We start from the raw sequence: 24,523 nt of genomic DNA, 5'->3' as shown, positions 1-24,523 counted from the left end.
CATCCAAAGAAGGCAGGGGCTGGGAGGGACATAAGTGGTTTACTTAAAAGGAGAAAAGAGAGTAAATCTTCCTCTGTATGTTTGTTCAAATTTTAGCACAAAGGCAAATTAGAGCTTGCTGTTTATTCATTCATTGCAAGTTCACTGAGTACCTTCGGTCTATGCCAGGAGCTTTTGAAATCTGGAAAAACTGTAGGGGCTATTATTAACTAAAACAAGGGAGAGTGGAAATGGGCACCGAGAAATAATTTCCCATTGGGTAACGACACCTAGAGTTAATGATTTTATGTTTTTAAGGACTGCAACTGTGATTTGTAAATCTGGCGTGGATAACTATGAGAAATAACAGCACACAATTAAGAAAGAGAGGTTCTTTTTGTTCTTGCATTGATGCTTGGCAAGGAACTACAACTTGCTTGCTGATACAACTTCACCAATCTTCAAACTTTCTTTCTTCCAAAAGCTGGTTCCAAGAAGTGTTAAATTATTGCCAACACATTAGCCCTCGGAAGATGTGTGCCATAGAGGAGAAAGATGCTGCAGAGGAGAAAACAAATCTAGCTTCCTGAATGCAAATGTTTACTAATGTCACTGAAATGAAGGCCAGTCTAGGATATCTAGATTGATTTAAAATTAGGTCTTGACTTAAGAGAGTTCTCTAGCATCAGCTATATGGAGTGGAGTTGTGTTTAGCTTAATAATTCAAAGGGAAAATGAGCAGAAAGTTTGGTTAACAATTTGTCTTTGTCAGTTACTTTAACTTTGATGGAAGAACTGCTGGACTGCAAATCCATTAAAGCTGTAGGCAGACTTGCTTACTTGACTCAAATCACTAGCTATGCACCTGACACTAATATTGCCACCCTCTGAGAATTGTATCTCACTTTGACTTATGACTAAAAGCTCCAAACACAAATTTCTAACTATATCCCAGAGTCTGCCTTCATTCTGGTGTCCCTTGGACACATGAGTCAAATAGTAGAACCCGCTAGTCCTGCCCTTGTATAAAGTCAGACATAGATCAAAGACAACTCAGAAAAAACAAAGAGGGATATTTGATATTGGGCATAGCTAACTAGTAGTTCAGTAATAGAGGCATCTATGGATCAACTACCGGACACAGTTGCAAGAGAATGTGGAAAATGGGAAGGCATATTTTGGAATATGTGTTTTAAGTTTCTGTAAGCCAGCAAGGGGGAGGAATTCACTAGGTGAATGGAAATATGAATCTGAAGTTCATAAGAAAAGTCATGGCTAGATACTTGAAGCCACAGGACCAAAATCAATTAAATTAACAGGGCTAAGGAGAGAACCCCACATATGTGAATATTAAAGAGTGGGTAAGAAAGAGATGTCAGAAAAGGAATGAAAAGGCAATGGGAATGTACAAGAGGGAGCAGTGGCCACCACTGTCTAAGATGAAAAGAGGGCAAATAAAGAAGCTAAAAAGAAGCTATTGAAATGGGCAAGAGGGAAGTTACTGGTATCCCTATAGTTTCAGTGGAGGGGTAGAGATGGTCCCTAGATGATAAGGGGTTAAAATCCTAAAAATTTGCATTTTATAAATGGTTAAACAAAAACACGAAGATGGGGCTTCCCTGGTTGCTCAGTGGTTGAGAGTTCGCCTGCCGATGCAGGGGACACGGGTTCATGCCCCGGTCCGGGAAGATCCCACATGTCACGGAGTGGCTGGGCCCGTGAGCCATGGCTGCTGAGCCTGCGCGTCCGGAGCCTGTGCTCCGCAACGGGAGAGGCCACAACAGTGAGAGGCCCACGTACCGCAAAAACAAACAAACAAAAAACACCAAGATGGGTATTACATCTCTGGGATTCCCTGGCTTGGCCATTTGCTACACACACATATGATCTTAAGCCAGTAAATAAACTTCTTGAAGCACACTTAAAAAAAAAAAAAGCAATAATTACTTCATGGAATTATTGTATCAGAGATGATATAGATGTATGATATTTAAGAACAGAATACAAATCATTAATTCTCATCACCTATTAAAATAAATGTCTGTTAAAAATTTCCCAGTGTTTTAAGTTTTTTAAAAAGTGGAATGAAAAACAGCCCTTGTTTGTTTTTTAAAGATGGTGCTTTTAGCAAATAACTATGTAGAAACCTGAATATTTTCTTTAGTCAGCGAGCAAATCATAATCCCCCAAAGCTAAGGTTATTTCAAATGTATAACTATGTTCTAGTGATACTAAATCTGAAAATGTAAAAAGGATTTGACCAAGTTTTCAATACTATTTCAAAACAGATCTAACTAGTAAATTTTTCATTACTTTAGGTTAAATTATTTAATCACCTTCATACTTTAATTAAATGATTAAGGACAATATTAACTAATAATTTTGAGGAAAAAAAAACCCAAAAGACCTTGAACTTGTCAAGAACACCCCCCAAAAGGAAATGTTGATCTCACTGGAAAAAAAAACAAAACTGACAATATTACAATATTATTACTGAGAGATGTGGAATTTCTCCCAGAAATTCCAGAATCTAGAGGATTCTTCACCTATAAAAATAGCAGAAGAGATCAACCATGTGGTGGTGGAATGTTGATCATTCTGGGATATGAAAAGGTCCCAGGTTTCCCAACCCCTTAGCTGATCTTTATAGATAACTAATGAGGTATGTTGAGCACCATACCCCTGCCTCTTCATTGGGTTCCTGGCTACTAGACACCTGACCACTGGGGCTGTTTTCCCTGATTCGTGCTCCATTCTCAGTTCCACTTGACTCACTATAAGAGTCTCCTGATGCCCTGATGGACCTGGTGGTATTGGTTACAATTCCACAATTGTTTGGTTTGGATATACATTAATATTGTATATATATTTCTATCACCAAACTTCCATATTGTTTTGCAATTATCCATTTAAATGTTATCTATCAGTAGAATATAAGCTTCATAAAGGCAGGGGTTTTTCTGTCCTATTTATTATTATATTCTTAATACCTTGGAGCTGTGCCTGGTGCCTAACAGGAACTCACATAATATTTGTTGAATGAAAGAGGCAATATACCACTTGTTTCCTTTAGACTGCTCACTCCTTAGCACATTTAAGTGTTTAATAAATGTCTGTAAAATTAAAAGTGAACAATTTAGTAGCCTGCATAGCTAAAGCTTCCTGAACCAATATAGGGAATATTAGAAATTAACAATATTCTACATTCCATGCTCACGTTTTCAATGAAAACCTGGAGAGGACAAAACCCTTCATTTTCTGCTTGAGCATTCTAATATCATCTGATATTTAAAAAATGAAGACAGGACATTTGGGTTATAACAACAAGTCATGACCATCTGCTTCCCATTCAAGAATGCCCTAATCTGGGTATTAATTAAATAAACTCTGATAATCTATTTCATTCAGTTCATTTATTTCTGTTGTGCACTGTCTGTAACTATGAGATTATACTACAAAGAAAATACTCTGAAAAATGTAAGATAAATATTGTATTGAAAGAATTAATTAGTCAAAATAATATTATTTTCTTTTCTAGCAGAGAAAATATTTAAGTTATATTTAAATATAGCTACATAAACATGTTTTCAAATAAAGAATATTCATCTTCCTGCTGTAATTTGAAATTACATATTTACAAACTTTAATATTAGGAGTATGTACTTACATGATTTTCATGAATAAATAAAACACGTTAAAACTGGCACAAAAGTTAAATTAAAATATAAAACCCTCAAATTATAAAATATTTAAAGAAGCATAATTTTACTGCTTTCAAGCTCATAAAGCATGTAAACTCAAAAACACAGTACTCAGTAGATTTCCCAGAAGTAATTATTTTAATGAATGTATTAGAATACTTTGTCTTTACCAATCCATTTATTATGAGTAAATATTTCTAGCAAAGAATATGAGAGTGGTTCACAATATTCTGAAAAATATCGAGAAATGTTGGCAAAGAACATTATGAGTTTCAAAGTTTGCTATCTCTCTAAAATTATGTTAAGTTATAGAAGAACTGAGTAAATCTTAAAGTTTGCTAAGTGCAATTACACTAAATTTGTTGAGTTCTGAATGTCTACAATTCTTGCCAGCTGGCTTACACCTATGCTGTCTGCTATGTAGTTTAGGATGTACCTTGAAGTATGTGTGATTTGTTAATTTGCTGAGTCAGTGAATATTAAATAAACTGTCACTGTTCCAGCATTTTCCTATATCACAGCTGGCTGGGCTCCTGCAGTTCCACCCGCCTGTAGCTCAAGTCCTCACACTTGCCTGCTTATCCAAACAACTGGCTTAGACACTCTTGTAAGAAACCTTTCACAGCCTCTCTCTGACAGGATTTCTTCATCTGAGCCCTGTAGCAACAGCGCTATGCAATATGGTAGCCACTAGCTAAATATGTCTATTTAAGTTTAAATTTAAATACAATTTAAAAAAATCATTTCTGCAGTTGCCTTAGCTACATTTCAAGAACCACATGTGGCTAGTGGCTACCATATTGGATAGCACAGGTATGGAACATTTCTATCACTGCAGAAAGATATATCAGGCTACACTTATCCAGACCAAAGCATATTTCCATTCATGCTATACTAAGAACAAAAGATACTATTAATGAAGAAAATGTCAAATCAATTAGACAAATCTTGAGTTAAACAGACATTTATGCATATATGTATGTATGTTGTATTCACTGGCCTTCTGGGAACATTTAACAAATTAATGTGGGGACTTCCCTGGTAGCACAGTGGTTAAGAATTCACCTGCCAATGCAGGGGACACGGGTTCAAGCCCTGGTCTGGGGAGATCCCATATGCCGCAGAGCAGCTAAGCCTGTGTGCCACAACTACTGAGCCTGAGCTCTAGAGCCCATGAGCCACAACTACTGAGCCCACGTGTCACAACTACTGAAGCCTGTGCACCTAGAGTCCGTGCTCCACAACAAGAGAAGCCACCCCAGTGAGAAGCACTGCACCTAAGAGTAGCCCCCACTCGCTGCAACTAGAGAAAAGCCCCTGCACAGCAATGAAGACCCAACACAGCCCAAAATAAATAAATAAATAAATAAATTTCAAAAAAATTAAAAAAAAAAAGAAATATCTTCACGGAACTCTAAGCTTTAAGAATTGAAGATAAACACCAGCATTTTTCAAAGTGGAGTGTGAGTATCCCTGGGTACAGAGAGTGTAACAGAATCAGTCTGCAGTTGCTCAACTTGTCTATATACTCTTTCCAGAATCAATCTGCCCAATAATATGCCTACAAGTAAGTTTTTATGCCAGTTTCTCCTCCCCTATCTCCCCTTTGACAATCATCTCCACCTTACAAAAAAATGATATACTTCTCAGCCCACCAGAAATTTACCATGGGGCACTGCCCCAAGGAAGCATCTGAGGTTACAAAAGAATAATTAAAAACACTGGTTATTTGCAAAAGCTCTTGCAATCAATGCACATAATCCCAGAGAGGCATTTCCAATAAAATTTTAATTTCAATTTTGAATATATTAGCATAGTGATAAATAATCATGCTGTCGCAATCAGTGTTGCTTTAAGCATTATTGACAATTCTAATAAAAATTTAAAAACTCATAGATATTTAGTGGTAGGAAATTTTAAATATTCAAATTATATACATATTTTTGGTAGTGAAGAATGACACAGTTCCCTGAGGTACTGGAAATAGAAATTCAAGGAGAAAAATCGAAGTTCGAGGAAAAAGAGCAACATAAAATATTGAGGATCTTGTTTTTGTTTCTTTTAAAATTGGCCGTGATATTTAGATTCCACCAAATACATTTAAAAGAATAATGGAAGAGTGTTGTTTTAAGATATCAATATTTACAATGCACTGTGGATTACATCTCCTGTAACCATTTATAACTATGAAATAACATCAGATGACCACTTAAAAATGTTTGGAGGAGGGAATATAGTTTTTGAAAATTCCTTCTTTCACCAACAGAACATGGCATGCCGTCCCACATCATATTTTTGCTGGTGTTTTGAAATGTTATAATAATAAAAATGGCAGCTAACCTATACTGAGAGCTTATTGTGTGTAAGGCAGTAAGCATGTTTTATATATATTAAATAAATGAATCATTTCCCCCCAACTTTATTGAAAAATATTTGACAAATATAATTGTATGTACTTAAAATGTATAACCTGATGATTTGATATACATATACACTGTGTAGTGATTAACAAGAGCAAGATAATATACATCCATCACCTAACATAGTTAACTTCTGTGTGTGTGTGGGGAGAATGCTTAAGATTTACTCTCAGAAACTTTTAAGCATCCAGTACCATATTATTAACTATTGTCACCATGCTGTACATTAGATCCTCAGAACTTATTGTCCTTATAACTGAAAGGTTGTATCCTTTCACCAACATCTCCCCATTTTCCCTCTCCCCTGGCCCCTGGAAACTACTCTTCTATTCTCTGTTTCTGTGAAAACGACATTTTCTTTTCTTTTTTTTTTAAGATTCCACTTATAATATCTCATCTAATCTTAAAAAAAACCCTTTCTGGTATGTATTATCATCACCTCTGCCTACAGACGAGGAATCTGAGCCACAGGCTGGTTAAGCTAGTAAACTAAACTTACATAGCTATTGAAAATTGAAGCTGGGATTTAGCCCAGGTGAAACCAGGCTGGTCTTCATTCTGTGATACACTGCACACTATTACCTACTTAGATATGTTTTCCCATCTACATGATCAAGTGTTGAAATCTTATCTTTTCAGGTAGGTCTGCAACTTTCTCTATGCTCCACAATACCCAAGGTTTAGTTTTACCCATAAAACAAGTTTAATAAGCATTTGCTGCTTACACATTTAGAATTTTTAAGAATTTCTCCCCTCCATCTAATAATTAAAAGTGGCCCTCTTGAAACATCAAAAATTAAGGATTATAGTAACCTTCTACCTTATTTTTGGTAAGAAACTTAAATCCATATATTTGACTAGAAAAAGTGGAAAGATATACAAAACAAGTTTAATAGTGATTATCTTTTGGTATTGTCATTAATTGTTAGATTTAGATCTTTAGTTTCTTATTGTTTACATTTTCTTATTCTTTAGATTTTCTATGTTGGGCATAGATTACTTCCGTAATAAGAGAAGAAAATATTAGTTACTAAGCCACTGTATAGAATTCACAAGTACATAAAACAAAGGGAATAGAAAAGGATCCAAACAAGCAAGAAACAGCACCATCAACATAGGAAGAGTGAAGCACAGGAGGTGAGTCGGAAGGTCTGGCCTGAACACTGGGGAGGGCTCGTTTCTCCTTACCTGGAATCAGGAAGCCACAGGGCCCTGGAAGCCCTAGGAGCAGGGTACACATTCAGACAAAGCAAAAGCAAAATATTTCACTTGTTAGACGCTATGAGAGGAATTTCCAGAAATTGTGTACTCTTCATTTCTCCATACATTTTAAAGAAAACTTAGTCATTTCCAATGGATTATTTCTATGATTTATTTCAAAATAAATTCTTTCCTTAGGCTCCTCATGTAACTGCTCTGTCTTCTCCAAGTATGGGAAGAAACAGTAATTATTTATTGGAGTTTTTCAGCTATACCCATGAAATCTAGCAGCCCATGGTTTTCTTTTTTCTTTTAAATTAATATGGTGAAGTTTTATTTACAGAAGTACAACTGGTTAAGAACTATACCTTGACATGTAAATTTTTTGGAGGGAGTTGTGAGTAATAGTTTATCTGCCATTTCTCCAGGACCAGCACAGCGAGCAATTCCTGGTTCTTTGTATTCCGACTTTACCCAGTCGGATAACCACTGCATGTTACAATCACAGTAAAGAGGGTTGGCTCCAATTGCTCTGTAAAACAACACAACAAAAGCACACACACACAAGTATGGAAGCACCGTTATTATTTCCTAAGGGACCATAATTTATGGTGATACTCAGTAGAAAATCCCTATACATTTATTGATAAAAATTTAGAAGAAAATGGAGGCATTGGGGATTCCCCATTTTCCTGAATTATGTGCAACTGCGATTTAGTGAGTTGTCACCAGTGTTAACACTTACCTGGCTTTACAAATTCTCCTTGTATTTTCAGACAATTTTATACTGCGTGCAAGCACACCCCAAATGCACATTAACACTTCCTTCATTCACCAATGATTTACTTAGAACCCAATCATTATGCCAGGTTCTGGGGACCCAAATATAAATAATACATTATTTTTAACCCCAAAAAACTCCTTCTGCAAAGGTGATTAACATAGACTCATACATACAAGTAATTTTCATTAGAAGTAGTATAGCAGAAGAATTTACAAGATAACTATGAACAGAGGGTAACTCTTCTAGGAGACTGTGGTTTAAGAAGTCTGAGCTTGTAGATATTTAGTTTTAAGTATGTGGAAAAGGTTGGAAAGGATGTTTCAGGGTAAAGAACCAGTAAAACGCAAGAAGATAAGGAAGGGCATAAAATAATAGAGACGCATAAAGCTAGTTCCCCAGAGCTGGTTTAGAATTCCATTGGACGTTTGTCCCTTTAAAGTTTTTCATTTTAGAACTTTGGTTCCTACTCACATAAGCAGTTGTAGTGATAGGAAAAGTAATCAAGATAATGCTTGATTATAAATGCTAGCTATTTATTGTATCATTATGATATACAGGAATTGTGCTAAGCCATTTATATGAATCACCTCATTTTATCCTAAATAGAAACTCCATGAGATCAACATTAGTAACAACCCATTTTACAGATTAAAAAACTGAGGCCAGAGACGTTAACCAATGGATTCACAAATTTGCCAAACTTGGGCACAAGCAGTGTGTGCATAAAGTAGAATTTAATTCTGATTTATAATTAACTTCAGATTAGTAATGTTTCTAGGTATATAGTCTAAGCAAAATTATTCTCTTATGAAGAGACTTTCAAAATATACTTACAAAACCGTAATACTTTATATTGCAGCTGTTTTAATGCCAAACTCTAGCCAAGAATTGGAGTGAAGTAAATGTTATGCTCATATGTATGTCAGATTCAAACCTTTCTTTTAAATTAAAAATGAGGAAAATGATGTTTTTGAGTCATTTGATCTCATCTCTACTGACATTTGCTAAGTCCTTACTATGCCAGGAGAAACAGTAAAAACTGTGAATGGAGCATAGCTCTCTCTGGTCTGGGGTGTAAAAGACAATTGCATAAAATGAAATACATGACAAATAGGATGCATGACAAAGAAGATCCAAATTGCTCTCCCTGTTGGGGAGGATGGTCATATAAAAGACAATCCTACTTAGCTCAAGCAGCACCTTTCCCACGTAGACTTTTCTGATTCATCACCCTAACACTAGTTGAACAGCCACTTCCTTCTCTAGGCGGCATTCCCTGCCACAGTGCCACAGTCCTGCACCCCTGAGCCAGGGGTCTCATTTACATGGGATCTCAGGCAAGTGATTTCCATGGAGTTTGTAGAGAAGTGGACCTGATGTCAACTTTGAGGTTGGAGCAGGGGCTCACACATGAAAAAATGGAGGTCTTGCCTCCAGGTACCTAGTAGTTTAATGTAATGGAAGGGATATTGACAGCAGCAGTCCCACTGACAAAAACCTACACTGATAACACAGCCCCTATAAGGGAAATTCAGATGTAGCATGATTGACTAATGGCTCCTATTCTCTGCCCATCCCCTTCTCTCAATTTTCTAAACTTCTTATCTTCTTGGGGTTTGGTAGACTTGAACAGGAGGGCAAATCCAAGAAAAAATATGGCAAGTAACCTCTTCTGGAGAACCACCAAGGGCCAACTGATATTGATATTTAAGCTGAAGCAGATAACTGTCACCAGGTGATGCCAAACTCAGCCTGACCTAAGAAGGCTTTGGATTCTAGGGCTGTTCTCTGAACTTCCTTCCAATTTGCCAAGGCCTTAACACTACAGCTAAAAATAATGGAACAATGGAATTTAACCCAGTTGTGTGCTTTGGACCTCATTATTAAATTGTTTTATTGTACTTCCAAGAAATATGGAGGTACAAACAGCCTGCTATGAGAGAGAATGCAAAGGAAAAAAATTTCAGCCAATATGAGGATTTGGCTGTTTCCCTCTCCCACACCATAATGTCTTAAACTTTGTCTAATTTATTTCTGCATGGTGCCATAGTCACTGCTGAGTAATATTTGCTAAATAAATGAATCCAGTTTGAGCAAATCAGGATAGGCTTCCTTGAGGAGGTGATATTTGGGATATGACTTGGAGAAGCAGGGTTTGGGCAGACTGAATTGAAGGGGAGCTGATATTTAGAATCAAAGAACATTAAAGAAAAGGCATAGGCTAGGAAGTTGGGGAGCCATGTTTGTAAGAAGAGACATTTTTGAAAGTAAAGAGAGCTCAACTAATGGGGAGTTAGGGCCAAAAGGATAAATTAAGGCTATTTTGTAGAAGGCACCATATCTAGATTGAAAATCTTTACATCTTCTTTAAAGATGGAACCAATCACATTTTATGATGTGACAATAAAAATGGTGGCAGAGGATCATTTGTTCCAAACTCACTTGCCAGGGAGAGTGTGACCCTAAACCCACATTCATGAACTAGATACTCACAGGTGTGATAATGCAGAAAGATCGTTGAAAGCACCTTCAGGCACAACTGAAATGTCATTTCCATGTAAAGAACTAAAAGCAAGAAAAAGCAAAATTAAATTTCCTATTATTTCAGGGAGTTCAGGAAAATCCCCATGCATATATGAGACTTTAGTTTATAACAAGCTTTTAAAATTAGTGTAGAAAATATGGTGTATTCAATAAATAGTCTTTACACAACTGGGTATCTATTTGGGGAAGCAAAATGTTAGTTCCTTCTTCACATCATATGCATAAAGTAAATTCTAGATCGAAGAGTTAAATGTAAAAATAAAACTGAAAGTGTATTAAAATATAGACGAGCTCCGTTTTATAAATATGGAATATGGAAGGCTTTTTAAAGCACTATATTCTAAAACTCAGAAATCATAATGGAAAAGAGTGATAAATTTTTGACAATGTAAAATATATCCATAATATAAAAGATTACAAAACAATAAGGTCCTACTGCATAGCACACGGAACTATATTCAATATCTTGTAATAAACTATAAGGGAAAAGAGTCTGAAAAAATATATACATATATGTATATATGTGTGTATGTGTATACATATATATATATGTATACACATACACACATATATAACCAAATCACTTTGCTGCAACCAGAAACTAACACAACATTGTAAATCAACTATATTTCAATTTAAAAAAAGATTACATATAAAAAACAGAATGGGAAATATCTGCAACATATGTAAGCTATAAAAAGACCTGCAAACTTAGAGTCAAGTGCATGAAGGCAGCTATGTTAATAAGGAAAAGACAAAGAAACCACAGAAAATGGGAATTGATACAATCAGGCTCATAGAATAAGAAATACAAATGCTCAATAAACAAAATATACTCAAATGTTCTAGTAATTGGAATTGCAAATTAAAAGAGGAATGGAAAATAATGTTCCATCTGTCATATGACGAAAATGAAAGGATTAATAATACTTAATATTTACAAGAGTGCTTTGAAATAAGTACTCTGTTAAAATAGCATTGGTGGAAAATAAATTGTAAATTGTTTTGGGGCACAACAAGATGACTACTTTTGGTATTCTCCTAATATGCTTGACAGTAAGATGGATGTATAGAATGTTCATTCCAGCACTGTATAGAATAATGAAAATTTGGAATCAAACCAAATGATAGTAAAGATGAGGATGCTTAAATAATTTATGGTCCCTTCATTCTATGGAACCCTCTTTACCAGTTAAAGAGTTAAGGAATATTACATATGATGGAATGGAAAGTCTAAAGTCTAAAGCATATTGTTAAATAAAAATAGTCGATGACAGACTAAGAAAAACCCTATTTATGGTTTTTAAGTTATACAGCTGTAGGCATACATATATCAATACATTAAAACAAACATAAAAAAGGACCAGAAGAGAACATTGAACTGTTTAACTGTCAATTCTGGGGAGAGGATTGGGATTGAGGACCACATTTTATTTCATGTACTTTAAGATAAATTTTGTATAGTAAAAATATGTTGTGTTGCATTATATAACTTTTAATGAAATTAAAATTTCCTAAATTTCTTGCAAAATTAGTTAGATCTATATAAAACTACATCTTAATATCATATATTATCAAATAAGTCACCCCAGCGACAACATGTTACAAAAGAGAAAATTATGTTGTCCAAGTAAAAGCTGTTGAGAATTGATACCGTAAGATAGAATTTTCCCATTTCCAAATTTTTAGTAAATCCGAATTTATATAACCCAAAATACCCCAAAATAAACAAAGCAGTTAAATCATTAAAGAGACAACCCAAAATCCAGATGCCTGAGAAAAGAAGTATTTTGTTAAACATAAGATGCTTACAGTAATCGAAGAGACTTCAATCCATCGAAGGTTCGAGGAGGAATGCATCTCAAACGGTTGTAACTAAGAATTCTGAAAGCACACGTAAGCCAATTTGTTTTACTCAAGTATCCCCAAATGGCCAAATGTCATTTTAAAAAATAAAGCAGTTAAGAAAAGTGTTACTTTAGCATCTTATAAATTGAGAATATTGACGCATAGTATCCTTTCAATCTTTGTGCCGCTTCGCCAACACATTTATTTCTAAAATATAGTCTAGAATGCTTCCTACCACTGCTGTTGCTGTTGCTTCAACTGTGTCCTTCCTAAGGTGACTTCCTCTGAAAGTCTGTCTTAAGGATCTCTCCCAAACCTGCCACCAATACAAATTATTCTTTGTTTCTTTTATAGAACCCAACACTTTTTTTTTTTCTTTTGCGGTACGCGGGTCTCTCACTGTTGTGGCCTCTCCCGTTGCGGAGCACAGGCTCCGGACGCGCAGGCTCAGCGACCATAGCTCACAGGCCCAACCGCTCCGCGGCATGTGGGATCTTCCTGGACCGGGGCACGAACCCGCATCCCCTGCATCGGCAGGTGGACTCTCAACCACTGAGCCACCAGGGAAGCCCCCCAACACTTTTTATACTATCTGATTTGTTTACTGAGGTTTTTATTTGTCTGTTTCTCCCAACAATATTAACATTCCTTGAGGGCAGAAACTCTGTCTTGTTTACCAGGAATGTCCAGTGAGTTAAGGAATTAACTTAGTACCATACTTCCTACTCACAAGGTGAGGAGCTGAGTCATGTTGCTGAAGCTCTGATTAGAAAGGGTGCTTATTCGGTTGTTACTTAAGTCTCTAAAAGAGAAAAAGAAAGAAATGGAGTCTACTGTTACCATAGAAATTGACATATTAGAGATTCTTAGAAAGAAAAGGTTCTTCTTGCTCACAGTTATAGCAGCATTGTTAGGACTCAGCTTTTATCTGAAAATAACAAAACATTGGGTAATCCTCTGGGGTAGACTGTAATGTTATTCATAATTATTCATGCCCAAGCCTGCTGAAATTAGAAGTGACCATGTGCCTTGCTTTGGCCAGTGAAGTGTGGGCACCAGCGCTGGTTTCACTTCAGAGCAGAAGCTTTAGAGCTGAGACTCTTCTCATATCCCTTTGCTCCCACATCTGCAAGGCTCCTATGTTCCACAGAGAGGCTGTACCCATTGCCTGGTCCCAGGGCAAAGACACGTGGAGGCCATTCACAGCAGACACATTTGATAGGTGAGAAATAAACCTTTGTTCTTGAAAGTTCCATCAGTTACACATACTTTATTTTCACTGTCACATACAAATATTCAAACTGGATAACTGAAAGAATCCCTCATTTAGTTACATTACAATGTCTTCTTTAAAAACAACACCATAATTAAAAACTTTGCCGGTGGCAAAGTCACTGGCACCTAGATGGTCCTTAGTAAATGTCTGTTTAATAAATGATAAGTAAATGAGAGAGATGTGGATTTTTTATCAATGCTAAATGGGTATTTATAAGTGTAATTTGTACTACAGGTTGTAATTTATGTTTAGTGAACTTGATATTATTTTTATTACATATAATATATACATGATATATATAATATAATGATATATAATACATATTATAAATATAATACTGTAATGTATAATGTATTTTAATATATAATAACATCTATATAATGACATATTATATATGTTTTGCATTTTGCTTTAGAAAAAATTAGTAAATATATACATACATTCACTCACATATATACGACAACGTGATACACATATTAGTGAATATTCACTAATTTTTATCTAAAGCAAAATGCCAAATATATGACTAAAGGAAGATTCATGAATAAATGGAAGATTATGGGTCATAATTTATGTTCATCTATGTCTCTGTGTGTATTTATGTTCACTATATTTTTCTGAAGCAAAATATATGAAGAAATGCAAGGTTCAGAAAAGCTGCTGAAGATTATCCACATTCCCTTATTAAAATACCAAAGTATCAGTAAAATGGACCAATGAAATTGTGAAAATGGTAGGAATGTTATAGGAGCTTTATAATCCATCTTCTTAGTTGCTGAAGTACTATGGCTAAATTTTAAAAAATAAGTACATCGATACTAACAGAAGTTACTTGCCTAGAGTTGTATAATAAGTCACTGGTAAAACCATTTCTGGATCTATAAATTCTCATTTATCATTTCCAAACTGGTTTTAAATAATCACATGCTGTCTCACAAATGACCCAATTCTGCTGAAGTGACCCTTTGGAAATGGCAACAATTTAATGGTTTATTTAACAGAACAAATGTATGTAATCAGTTCTTGCTGCTATTAAATAAATAACTAGAGGCAGAACAAGATATCTTAGAGGATGTTCTTTTTGCTTAATTTAATCATTTGTCATTTAAGCAGTTCTATACACTTCCTACAAAGTGTTTGGTTTTCACATACATTTAAGGAAAGCTGAAAAGGATCAACAGCCTCCACGTGCTTAGGGTAAAGTTCACAATGAGAAACATAACATTTTCTGCTACCTAGGTTTCTAGAATTCACTAATTAGGAACAAACCCCCTTTTTTCTAGGAACATTGGAAATATAAGACAGCATATTTACTCTAAAATCAGATAGATGTAAAGATAAAGTATTTCCCTTTATATCCATTATCGTTGCTGACTTTTTTGTTTTGTGACAAGTTTTATAAATTACCAACAAGGCTACTCTAAGTGTGACATTATATATAGTAAGATTATATCTTTTTAAAAATATAGTGTGCATAACTAGATTGAAATGAAATGTTTGTATGTTTACCTATAACCTTGTATTTACAACTTAAAGATTGTAAAAAATTGTTTACATAATGAAAGAGAGATGCTACTTTAGGAGGACATCAAACTGGTAAAAACAATTCAATGTTTTGACGTTTATACTCAGAATGTCAGTATCTTTGTCAAATTTACTTAAATACTATATGAGTAAATATGGATTTTATAAAATAAATTTTAATACTGGAAGCCCATTTGTTAATTCATAGTGTATTAAATAAGAAAATCAAGCCTAATAAACTATATTTATAATATATTCTCAGTAAAGCTATTACTATCTACTATGTTTTATTTAAAGTCGAGAATAAAAACATTGTTTTCCATTTTTTTTCCCTTGGATTGTCATAAAATAGCTCATATTCATCTTCAGTAGAAGTATGCAACTTACTGCCTTTCTATAATTCTCTGATACTTAGACTTCATTGTATTTGTACTTTGAATAGAGGAGGACCTTTTTCTAAGATACACCATTGCCTGATTGATATTCAATGAAAATGTGGCTAGTGATCCAGAACCACAGTGAGCAAGAAGGGAAGCATCTAACTGAAGATGATTTATATTATCTGAAAGGTTCACTAAATCTTCTGTCCCTTGCTATCCCCACTTTCATGAAATAAAATAAGAAGTCAAAGACAGAAAAATACATTACTCACATAAGTGTTAAATGCTTGTAGTTAGAGAGTTCCTTAGGAACCAGTGTAAACTGGTTTCCATCCAGATACCTGAAAACAAAGAAACAATATTATTTTTTTAAAAAGTAACAATAGTGAATCCTCAAATAGTTGAACAATATTTCACTCTCAATTGAAGCAAGGAAACACTTGGAAATTTCAGCTTTAAGATGTCATGTTCCCAGCTAGGACTGCTATTTAAGAGAAGTAAAAAAACCACAGTTGTCCAATCCAGTAGAATTTTTTTGTGGATTACTTAGGCTAAATTATAAAACCAAGGAGAGACTGGTGAGTCCGGTTCTTTGTGGTTTATCTAAGAAGGCAAGGCATGTATCCAACTATTTGTGTGTCAGCAAGAAGGGTTATTCAATCGCCTGTATTTTAAGTCAGTCTTCAGTTCACTTGTGTTTATGTGGAAACAACATCATGAAATGCATTCACTACTGGCAGGAAGTTGCTACCACCAGCAAGACCAATCTTTGCTGCCTTACTTTGTATCAACACACTTAGTAAGTAACAACGGATGATTCAAAGGATATATTTGGGAATTTGAATTAATTAGATTTCAGTTAAAAAAAATCTTAGAAACAGTTCCACCCTTGTACATCTGCTTGGTGATATTAATTTTAGAAGGTTTCATAGAAAATCACAACGTTTATCAGGTGCACAAGTACAGCACAGTAACAATACAGTGATAAGCAAATAACCACATGTAAGTAAAATTTCCCTTTCTGATTAGAGTCAGCAGAATGATCAGAAAATAAAAAGTCTTTGGGCTAACAGTCAAGACACAGAAGTAAATGAATGCTTAAAGGTATATCCATGATGTCACAAAAAGAAAAATAATTTCATCTCCTCCCAAGGCTGTTCTTTCCCAGAATGTAGACGGTGATGGGCAAAAATGTCTTTCAGCAACTTGGGCCATCTGGTTATAGATGTGCCCACAAACAATTCTGCCACATTGGGCATGTTGCCCACCCTGCCCCAGGGCTGTGGCCTATCTCCATATCCGAGGTTGAGGTTTGTATTTTTGCTGGATATAGAAGTAGCTGAGAAACTGCCTAAGATAGCTATCTATTTCAAATACTTCAAAATGAAAAAAAATTACATAAAAGGCACAAGTTATCAAAATATGTAATGAATATGTGATTAAGAGTCAGGCTTTTTATGACTTCTTATGCCTATTCAAATTTTCTGACTTCATGTTTCAACTTCTCTCTCCTCTTTTCTCTAGCTAAGCATTTCTTGGTACCACTAGAGGGAAGCATAATCCCATGTACTTCAGCACTTTTCCTTTACTCTAAAAAGCATCTTAACACAAAGCTAAAAAGGTTCAGAATGTGCACTATGAATGCTTACAAGTAAAACAATCTAAGAGAGAAACTATATGGAACTGATTAAAAATAATGGATACCATTTGTTCAAAACTGTCCACCATGACATACTTATATTTGCCAAATTCTTTAATAATTTAATATAATATGCACATGGAAATTTTCTAATACATGCATATATGTTACTGGAGAGAGGGATCCTGCTGACTTGGTATGCTTCTAAGAATAAGCTCTTGGGGAGGTAAAGCTAGAATTCACAGGAGATGAGTTAATGTCTTTCTCATCTCTAAAATGTATTTTCTTTAAAAAAAGAATTACTTTTTAATAATTTGTAGAGGAATAGATTGAAGACTCAATTATCTGACAGAAGAAACACATAGATGGCATAGACAAATGAATCAAGCAGGTTCTCAGAGGTAATTTAACAAGGAAATTAAAAGACATTTAAAATTATTTGATGGGAATCAGGTAAAAAGACAAAGGCATGGGTCAGTTAAAATGGTAGAAGGAGGGATTTAGCATCAAAGGTGATCTAAATGTTATGCTGGGTATTATGCCCTTGGCTGAGGTGTTGCTATAATCAGTATTTTGCATATAGAATACTCTATAGGCATCTATCTTCCCAACACTGGATGGAGAGTAATCTTCTGAAATAAATACATATCAAAATAAGAATTAAGAATTTAATCACACACACACATAAAGCAGTGCTTACAGTTAACTAACAACTGTGATTGGTAACAAAAGAGAGAAACTGAGCCCTATACAACAGTTCAGCTTCAAGAGGGAAGGTCACACACTTTTTCTCAAAGTATCCATTCAGGACCAAATTAGAATTCATAGAACTGCACATGATTTGAATATAAGTTCCTTGATAACTGAAGTGACATTTTCTTGAACCTCATTGCCTATGTTCCAGGTTGCCAAAGGTTTATCAAATCTGCTCGTTTGCAATACTTGTACATTTGTGCATGAATTACAGGTAAACATCTGCATGAATTACATTTCTGATACATGGTTTCACACAGAAAAAAATAAACAGAGGCAAAATGACTCAATCGCATGTCAATCACCTATCAAGCATTTGTCCATGGTTCTTCGTATACAGATAAAGGAATGAAATGGAGCCTGCATGCACCATTGTTAAAGCAGCTAATGCTGAGGTTTATTCCATTCCACATATAAAGCATAAGGCAGCTAAGGAAGTGTGCTTGGTGCTTAGTATCTTTATATGTCTATATTGGCTATGTAATTTGTAAATATCAGTTCTGAAAATGTTAGGGATAATTGGCCCCACGCCCTTTATGATCTAAGGGACTCTAATTCAAGTCCAAAGGGCAGTATCTCCTTTTAAGGGTAAAGATTATGTCAGCTCCTTCCACACCCCACGTATTTATGTATCCCCTGTGTGAGATATTCTCCAAGGGGACACATGGTAAAGAATAATCAATCATATGAAATATCCCAGCCACCATAGATAAACTAAATACATAGCATTTCTCAAGGTGCATTTGATGGAACATGAGCATTGCAAGATACTCCATGAGAAAAGGGCTATGGAGACAACTAAGTATGGGAACTACCTTAGAGTTTACATCCTCTCTTGGAGCTCACACTGCACACTAGCATAATAAAGGCTCTGAGAAATCTTACAGTGAAAAACAAAGAGAAACACACAACCAGCCTTTCTCAAGCGGACCTGAACTAGCTTTTATATTATTTGCTTAGGGTTTTCCATGATACTAATTAATGGCCCACAGAATTAATGTAATTTGCAAACAAGACTCAAAAGATTTTTGTTTGGTCTCCATTTCCCTTGGTGTGTGAAATATTAATCCTTCAGGAAAGGGAAAGACAAGCTCTACTTACAATTCAGTGACATCTCTTGGAATACCTTTGGGCAAGACCTTCAAGGCTTTGTTGCTACATCGCACCACCGTATCCAAGCAGGTACACTCCGTAGGACAGCGAGAGAGTGGGGAACAACTATTGTCATCATTTCCTAAATTGCCAAAAGAAATACAGGAAAACCCACATTTGTGGCTTTGAAGATGCTAGAAGGGATTTTATGCCTTTAGCTTAACAAACACAAGAGTCTTCAGCCATATGATGACTTATGTATAGGACATTAAGTATTTACAAATCGACACCATACATTCTGTGCAGGTCTCTTTTCAGACTGCCTAGGGAAGAATTCCAAAAAACAATTCACAGTTTGTATTATCAATACGATTATAATGTTGTGTTCTTTGTTCAGTTGTTTATACAAATTATACTTTTAATTAGAATATGTAAACTGAATTATGGAGAAATTGAAAAGAGACAGACATGAAGAGACATAAAGGGACAGATTAGTTTTACATGGTTAGCAAAAAGTATATGGGCCCCTCATTTGAAAGTATACGGCTCAAATGAGCTCTTCATTTATTGCCAACAATTATAGAACCTATGTTCTACCTACATTACAGGGCTATTATGAGAATTAAATGTGATGATATACAGAGAGTACTAAAAAGTGAAAACTATTATTCTTGTTAGGTTTATTAGAATTTCTATTTTATGAGTCAGTTGCTTTTATCATTGGTAGTTAAATGGCAGTTACTAAAAGAGATGTTTAGAATAGTAAAGAAAAACAAAAATGAAGCTATTTAAATAGTATCAACCACAAGTTGGAAATTAGAAAATCTTCTAAAACATTCAGAAACACAAACCAAGTAGAGCTAGATGTGAGAGTACAGTCTGAGCAAGTAAGTGTCCTGTTGCTAAAACAAAACAAAACAACAAAAACAAAGCAAAAAATGCATAATAACTATTAATTGCCTGAACTATGACGTACTGTCTAATTATGCACCACAGCATCAGAACAATCACCAGAGTGTGTCTGGTGGTCAAAGACCTGGCCAGGCTTTCTTACCATCATCACAAGTGAAGTCTTGAATGGCAACATCCTGGATGGGGATTTCTTTGAGGAAGTAGGGTTTCTGACATCGAGGATTTCCCGTTACAATTCTTTTCTTCCTGAGCCATTCTCCCAACCAAGCCAGGTAGCAGTTACAATTAAAAGGATTGGCCAAGAGGTTTCTAAGCACCACATGCAAACAATGCAGAGGTCAGTTTAGAGGTTCGCTTTCTGACTTCTGAAAACCCCATGCTACCATTTTCCCATACTGTATCTGTTGGAATGATTCCTTCTTAGTTTTTGTATTCACCCCACCCCCAATTCATGCTCAATCACACACAACATATGGGATGCGTTCTTTGACTGAAATATCTATGTTTGGAACTTAAAAAATAAGAACAATATTTTCATATAAGAATTCTTCAAATAATTTCATATGAAAAATAAAGTGAAGGTGGCAATTCAGGGTTTAGGCAGTGAATCCTGATAGATATCTCATTTAGAGATAATTTAAACTTGTCAGAGATCTGACTTACTGTCAAACTTCCCTACACTGATAATGCAGTAATTTAATATAAAGATGAAGGCTGATTACCTTATATTATTGAGTTTAACCTGACAACAGCTATTTCATTAATTTGTCATTTCAAGATTTCCATCTCTTATTTGCTCCAGAGAATAGGTTTCCCATCTGAACTGACAGCTGAGTTGATTAAATGCCAGTTATAAAAATGAACTTACTTCTACAAATCTCAATACTTTTGGCATCTCACCACTTCAGCACAAACCTATTGACAATCCCATTATTTATAAACATGCCATCTTTAATATGCACAAATTAGTCACTTGATGGAAAATGTCACATTTTATGTGGAAAGAGGATTAAGTACCTTACTGATGGATGGATGCTTCCCTCAAATTATTTCTTCAGGGACTTGAGCTATGTTGAACATGATTCTTTTCCTTCTAACTACCTTTTCAGTTAAATTAGTATTTTTAGATGCCACCATTACCAGGAAGCCATATCAGTTATAAGGTTTATCATTTCAAACACTGCTTTTTAAATACTGACATACAAGGGGCCTGAAACACTTGGAAAGTTTGTTTGTTTTCTGACACTTTCTTAGTTCTATCTGTAGACCTACAAATACTCTTTATTCTCCAACTGTCTACATAAAATGTGCTCTTGATAGGCTCAGCCTATTTCTTTAATATCTTCTTAATATCACAGTAAATGCCCTCTGATGACCTTTTATTGTTGGTCTGGTCATCCTAATATATCTCCTGTCATTGTGACTGATCCTTTTGAGTACAGTTTGTTGGCAATAACAACTCTGTTTTTATAATACTTATATTGTGAAGACTCCAATGTGAGAGCACTGGGAAAAACAAATCTACATTTCTTTTATTTGTAAAAGAATAAAATAATTCTCAATCAAATTATAAGATTACCATTTATAAATTAAGCCACATCACATTGTTATAAAAACAAATGACTGAAAAATACCATGATTTTTGTTAAATTTTAGTATAGGATAGTAGGCAATGTTTATAGAAAAATTAAAATAAGTTTAACATGAACAAATTTGTCCTTTTCAAAAAAAGTCTGAGTCTTTGATCTCATTTTTATGGAATGCTTAGTAATGAATTAAAATCTTATCAATAAAAGTAATAAATATAATACACTGGCTCAATTAATACATAAATGAAGACTACTTTTCATACTTACAGAGTAGATAAAGAATGGAGAGTATCAAAAGCCCCTGGTGCAATTGTAGTAATTTGATTATCATATAAAGAAAGCAAACGCACAGAACTGAGTCCTGTGAAACTGTCGTTCCCTACGCAGCTTATACGATTACTTCTCAACATCCTGAGGGAAAAAAATACAACATAATTATGGAGATAAAATATCAGGCAATCAATTTTGCCTATCTTAAGACTGAAACAACCCCTGTTTGCAAATGTAGCATTCATTCCTGCTTTCTGAATGTTCTCCTGTCATTAGGAATTGCTGTAGATATGTACAAGTCATCCCTTGGTATCCCTGGGAGATTCGTTTCAGGACCTCCTGTGTATACCAAAATCTGTGGCCCTCCATATCCACGGGTTCCAGATTAACCGCGGATGCTTGAATCTGCAGATGCAGAACACGTGGATATGGAGAGCCGACTATAGTAAGAACCTTGTGCTAGAATAAAATGCTTAGAGTTGTCAGTGATAACATTCAGTTACAAAAACTCATGAGCCTCAGCACCAGCTTACAACCCCATCTAGTGAGGGTAGAATGTTTTCCTTTAATGATACAATTATGTTTGCACTATTACATAATGTCCTAATTCACCTACAGTTCTCTAAGCCCTTGAAGCCCCATGATTTATATATTCTAAGAAGCATTACATTTGCTGCTGAAGAGAAAGGAGGTAAAAAAGAACCAATAGCCACAGAAAATGAAGAATTGAGGACATCTCAGGGACTCACAGTCAAGTCAATGTCAACACGGGCTGGAGGAGGCAAACTTGACTGAGCTTCCACAAAGCCTGAACAAATTATTTGTTTTGAGTTTAGACTTAAAAGGAGGTAATACTTTAAGAGATCCCAGTTGTTCACAATAAAATTTCTCTTGAAAAAAATTCTGACCATTTTTTCTTTAGTCATTGCCATTAACAGGATTAACACTTTTTTTTTTTTTTTTTTTTTTTTTTTTTTGTGGTACGCGGGCCTCTCACTGTTGTGGCCTCTCCCGTTGCGGAGCACAGGCTCCGGACGCGCAGGCTCAGCAGCCATGGCTCACGGGCCCAGCCGCTCCGCGGCATATGGGATCCTCCCAGACCGGGGCACGAACCCGTATCCCCTGCATCGGCAGGCGGACTCTCAACCACTGCGCCACCAGGGAGGCCCGGATTAACACTTTTGTAATTTCTTCATCAGTGCTAAAATTTTAGCTGTTTCTCAATTCTTTTCCCAAAATGTTTATTTGTGGGGCTTAGAAAAGGAATGAAAAGCTTCTTAAACTCCCACATAAAGATGAACAGTTGCTATAAACTTTATTCAGAATTTCTGAAAAGTTAATATTTTCCTTAATGCTTATAGACATGGGTTGAGCACCCTGATAGAAGACTGCAAAAAGAACAACAAAGCATTCCTTTAAAATTCTAGATTGTCCTATAATAAATAAGAAATATCAGCTGTTGCATTCTGCTAACTCGCAGATAACAAGAAAGGATAATGACCTTCTTATCAAGGCATCGTTTTATGTTAGGAAACAAATGCACAACAGAAAAGTAGTCCTATCAGTACTATCATTTGTCATAAATAGTAAAGAACATTTGGTCTTAATCTTGTTGGAGTCACGGACTCCTGGGAAAAGTCGAAAAAAGCTTTGCTTTCCGTCACTGGAAAAATCCACAAGCACACATATGTACCACATTTTGCCTGCAACGTCGGGGGTTCAAAGACCCACTGAAATATGTACATGTACGAACTAAGAGCTTTACTAGTCCTAAAGGGTTGAGAAGTCTATAGGCTGTGAGGAGGGTCTTGTCAAAATCTTTATAGCTCCAAGCTGAAAGAGACCACTTAAAGCAATAGCTATGTTCCAATAAACCCACAGAAGGCCTTTTAATACTCCTAGCTTGGTCTAAATGATCTGTTTTGCTGCTTGAGGTACAGTGGGATTAAGTAGAGAGTCAGTGGGTGTCTGTCTCAGGTGCCAAAACACAAGAGGCACAAAAACATTGCTAGAAATATAACAAAGGAGAAGGCTGAATTTAGAGAATTTGTCTCACAGAGAGTCATGTGACTGAACCTAGCCAGAAAAAAAATACTTTGATAAACTCTTTGGAGTGGTGCTATGGACAGAACTGTGTCCCCCTAAAATTCATATCCTTAAGCCCTAACCCCCAATATGACTGTATTTGGAGACAGGGCCTTTAGGGAGGTAGTTAAGGTGAAATGAGGCCCTAAGGGTGGGGCCCTAATCTGATAGGACTGGTGTCCTTAGAGGAAGGGGCACCAGAGCTCTCTTTTCCCACACACAGAGGAAAGGCCATGCAAGGACACAGCGAGAAGGTAGCCATCTACAAGCCAAGAAAGGAGTCCTCACCAGAAACCAACCCTCTCAACACATTGATCTTGGACTTCCAGCCTCCAGAACAATGACAAAACAAATTCCTGTTGCTTAAGTCACTTATCTTGTTACAGCAGCCCAAGGCTAGCTAATGTAGGTAGTTACAGTCTCACCCCTCATCCTCCCCTCCCCATCCTGACACACACTGCCCCCTTAAGGAGAAGGTTCTAGTTACAACAGTCACTTGGCTACTATTTAAGAAGGGAGGCTCTTGC

At 35.6% G+C, this 24,523-nt stretch overlaps 1 protein-coding gene across 3 annotated transcripts in view; it reads right to left on the bottom strand.

Moving 5' to 3' along the window:
* SLIT2 (slit guidance ligand 2) overlaps positions 1 to 24,523 on the bottom strand; it is a gene marked incomplete at both ends in the record, with an annotated part of 384,978 nt that overhangs the window by 53,898 nt on the left and 306,557 nt on the right. For all 3 annotated transcript variants that reach the window (XM_079697609.1, XM_079697610.1, XM_079697611.1), the window contains 8 exons: positions 7,669 to 7,832; positions 10,578 to 10,649; positions 12,441 to 12,512; positions 13,207 to 13,278; positions 15,929 to 15,997; positions 19,150 to 19,282; positions 20,195 to 20,361; positions 21,909 to 22,052. In XM_079697609.1, the coding sequence (XP_079553735.1) occupies positions 7,669 to 7,832; positions 10,578 to 10,649; positions 12,441 to 12,512; positions 13,207 to 13,278; positions 15,929 to 15,997; positions 19,150 to 19,282; positions 20,195 to 20,361; positions 21,909 to 22,052 (893 nt within the window). The remainder of the gene's footprint in view (positions 1 to 7,668; positions 7,833 to 10,577; positions 10,650 to 12,440; positions 12,513 to 13,206; positions 13,279 to 15,928; positions 15,998 to 19,149; positions 19,283 to 20,194; positions 20,362 to 21,908; positions 22,053 to 24,523) is intronic.

Source organism: Hyperoodon ampullatus (assembly GCF_949752795.1).
Source record: "Hyperoodon ampullatus genome assembly, chromosome: 1".
Classification (NCBI taxonomy): domain Eukaryota; kingdom Metazoa; phylum Chordata; class Mammalia; order Artiodactyla; family Ziphiidae; genus Hyperoodon; species Hyperoodon ampullatus.
This window is presented reverse-complemented; position numbering and strand designations above follow the sequence as displayed.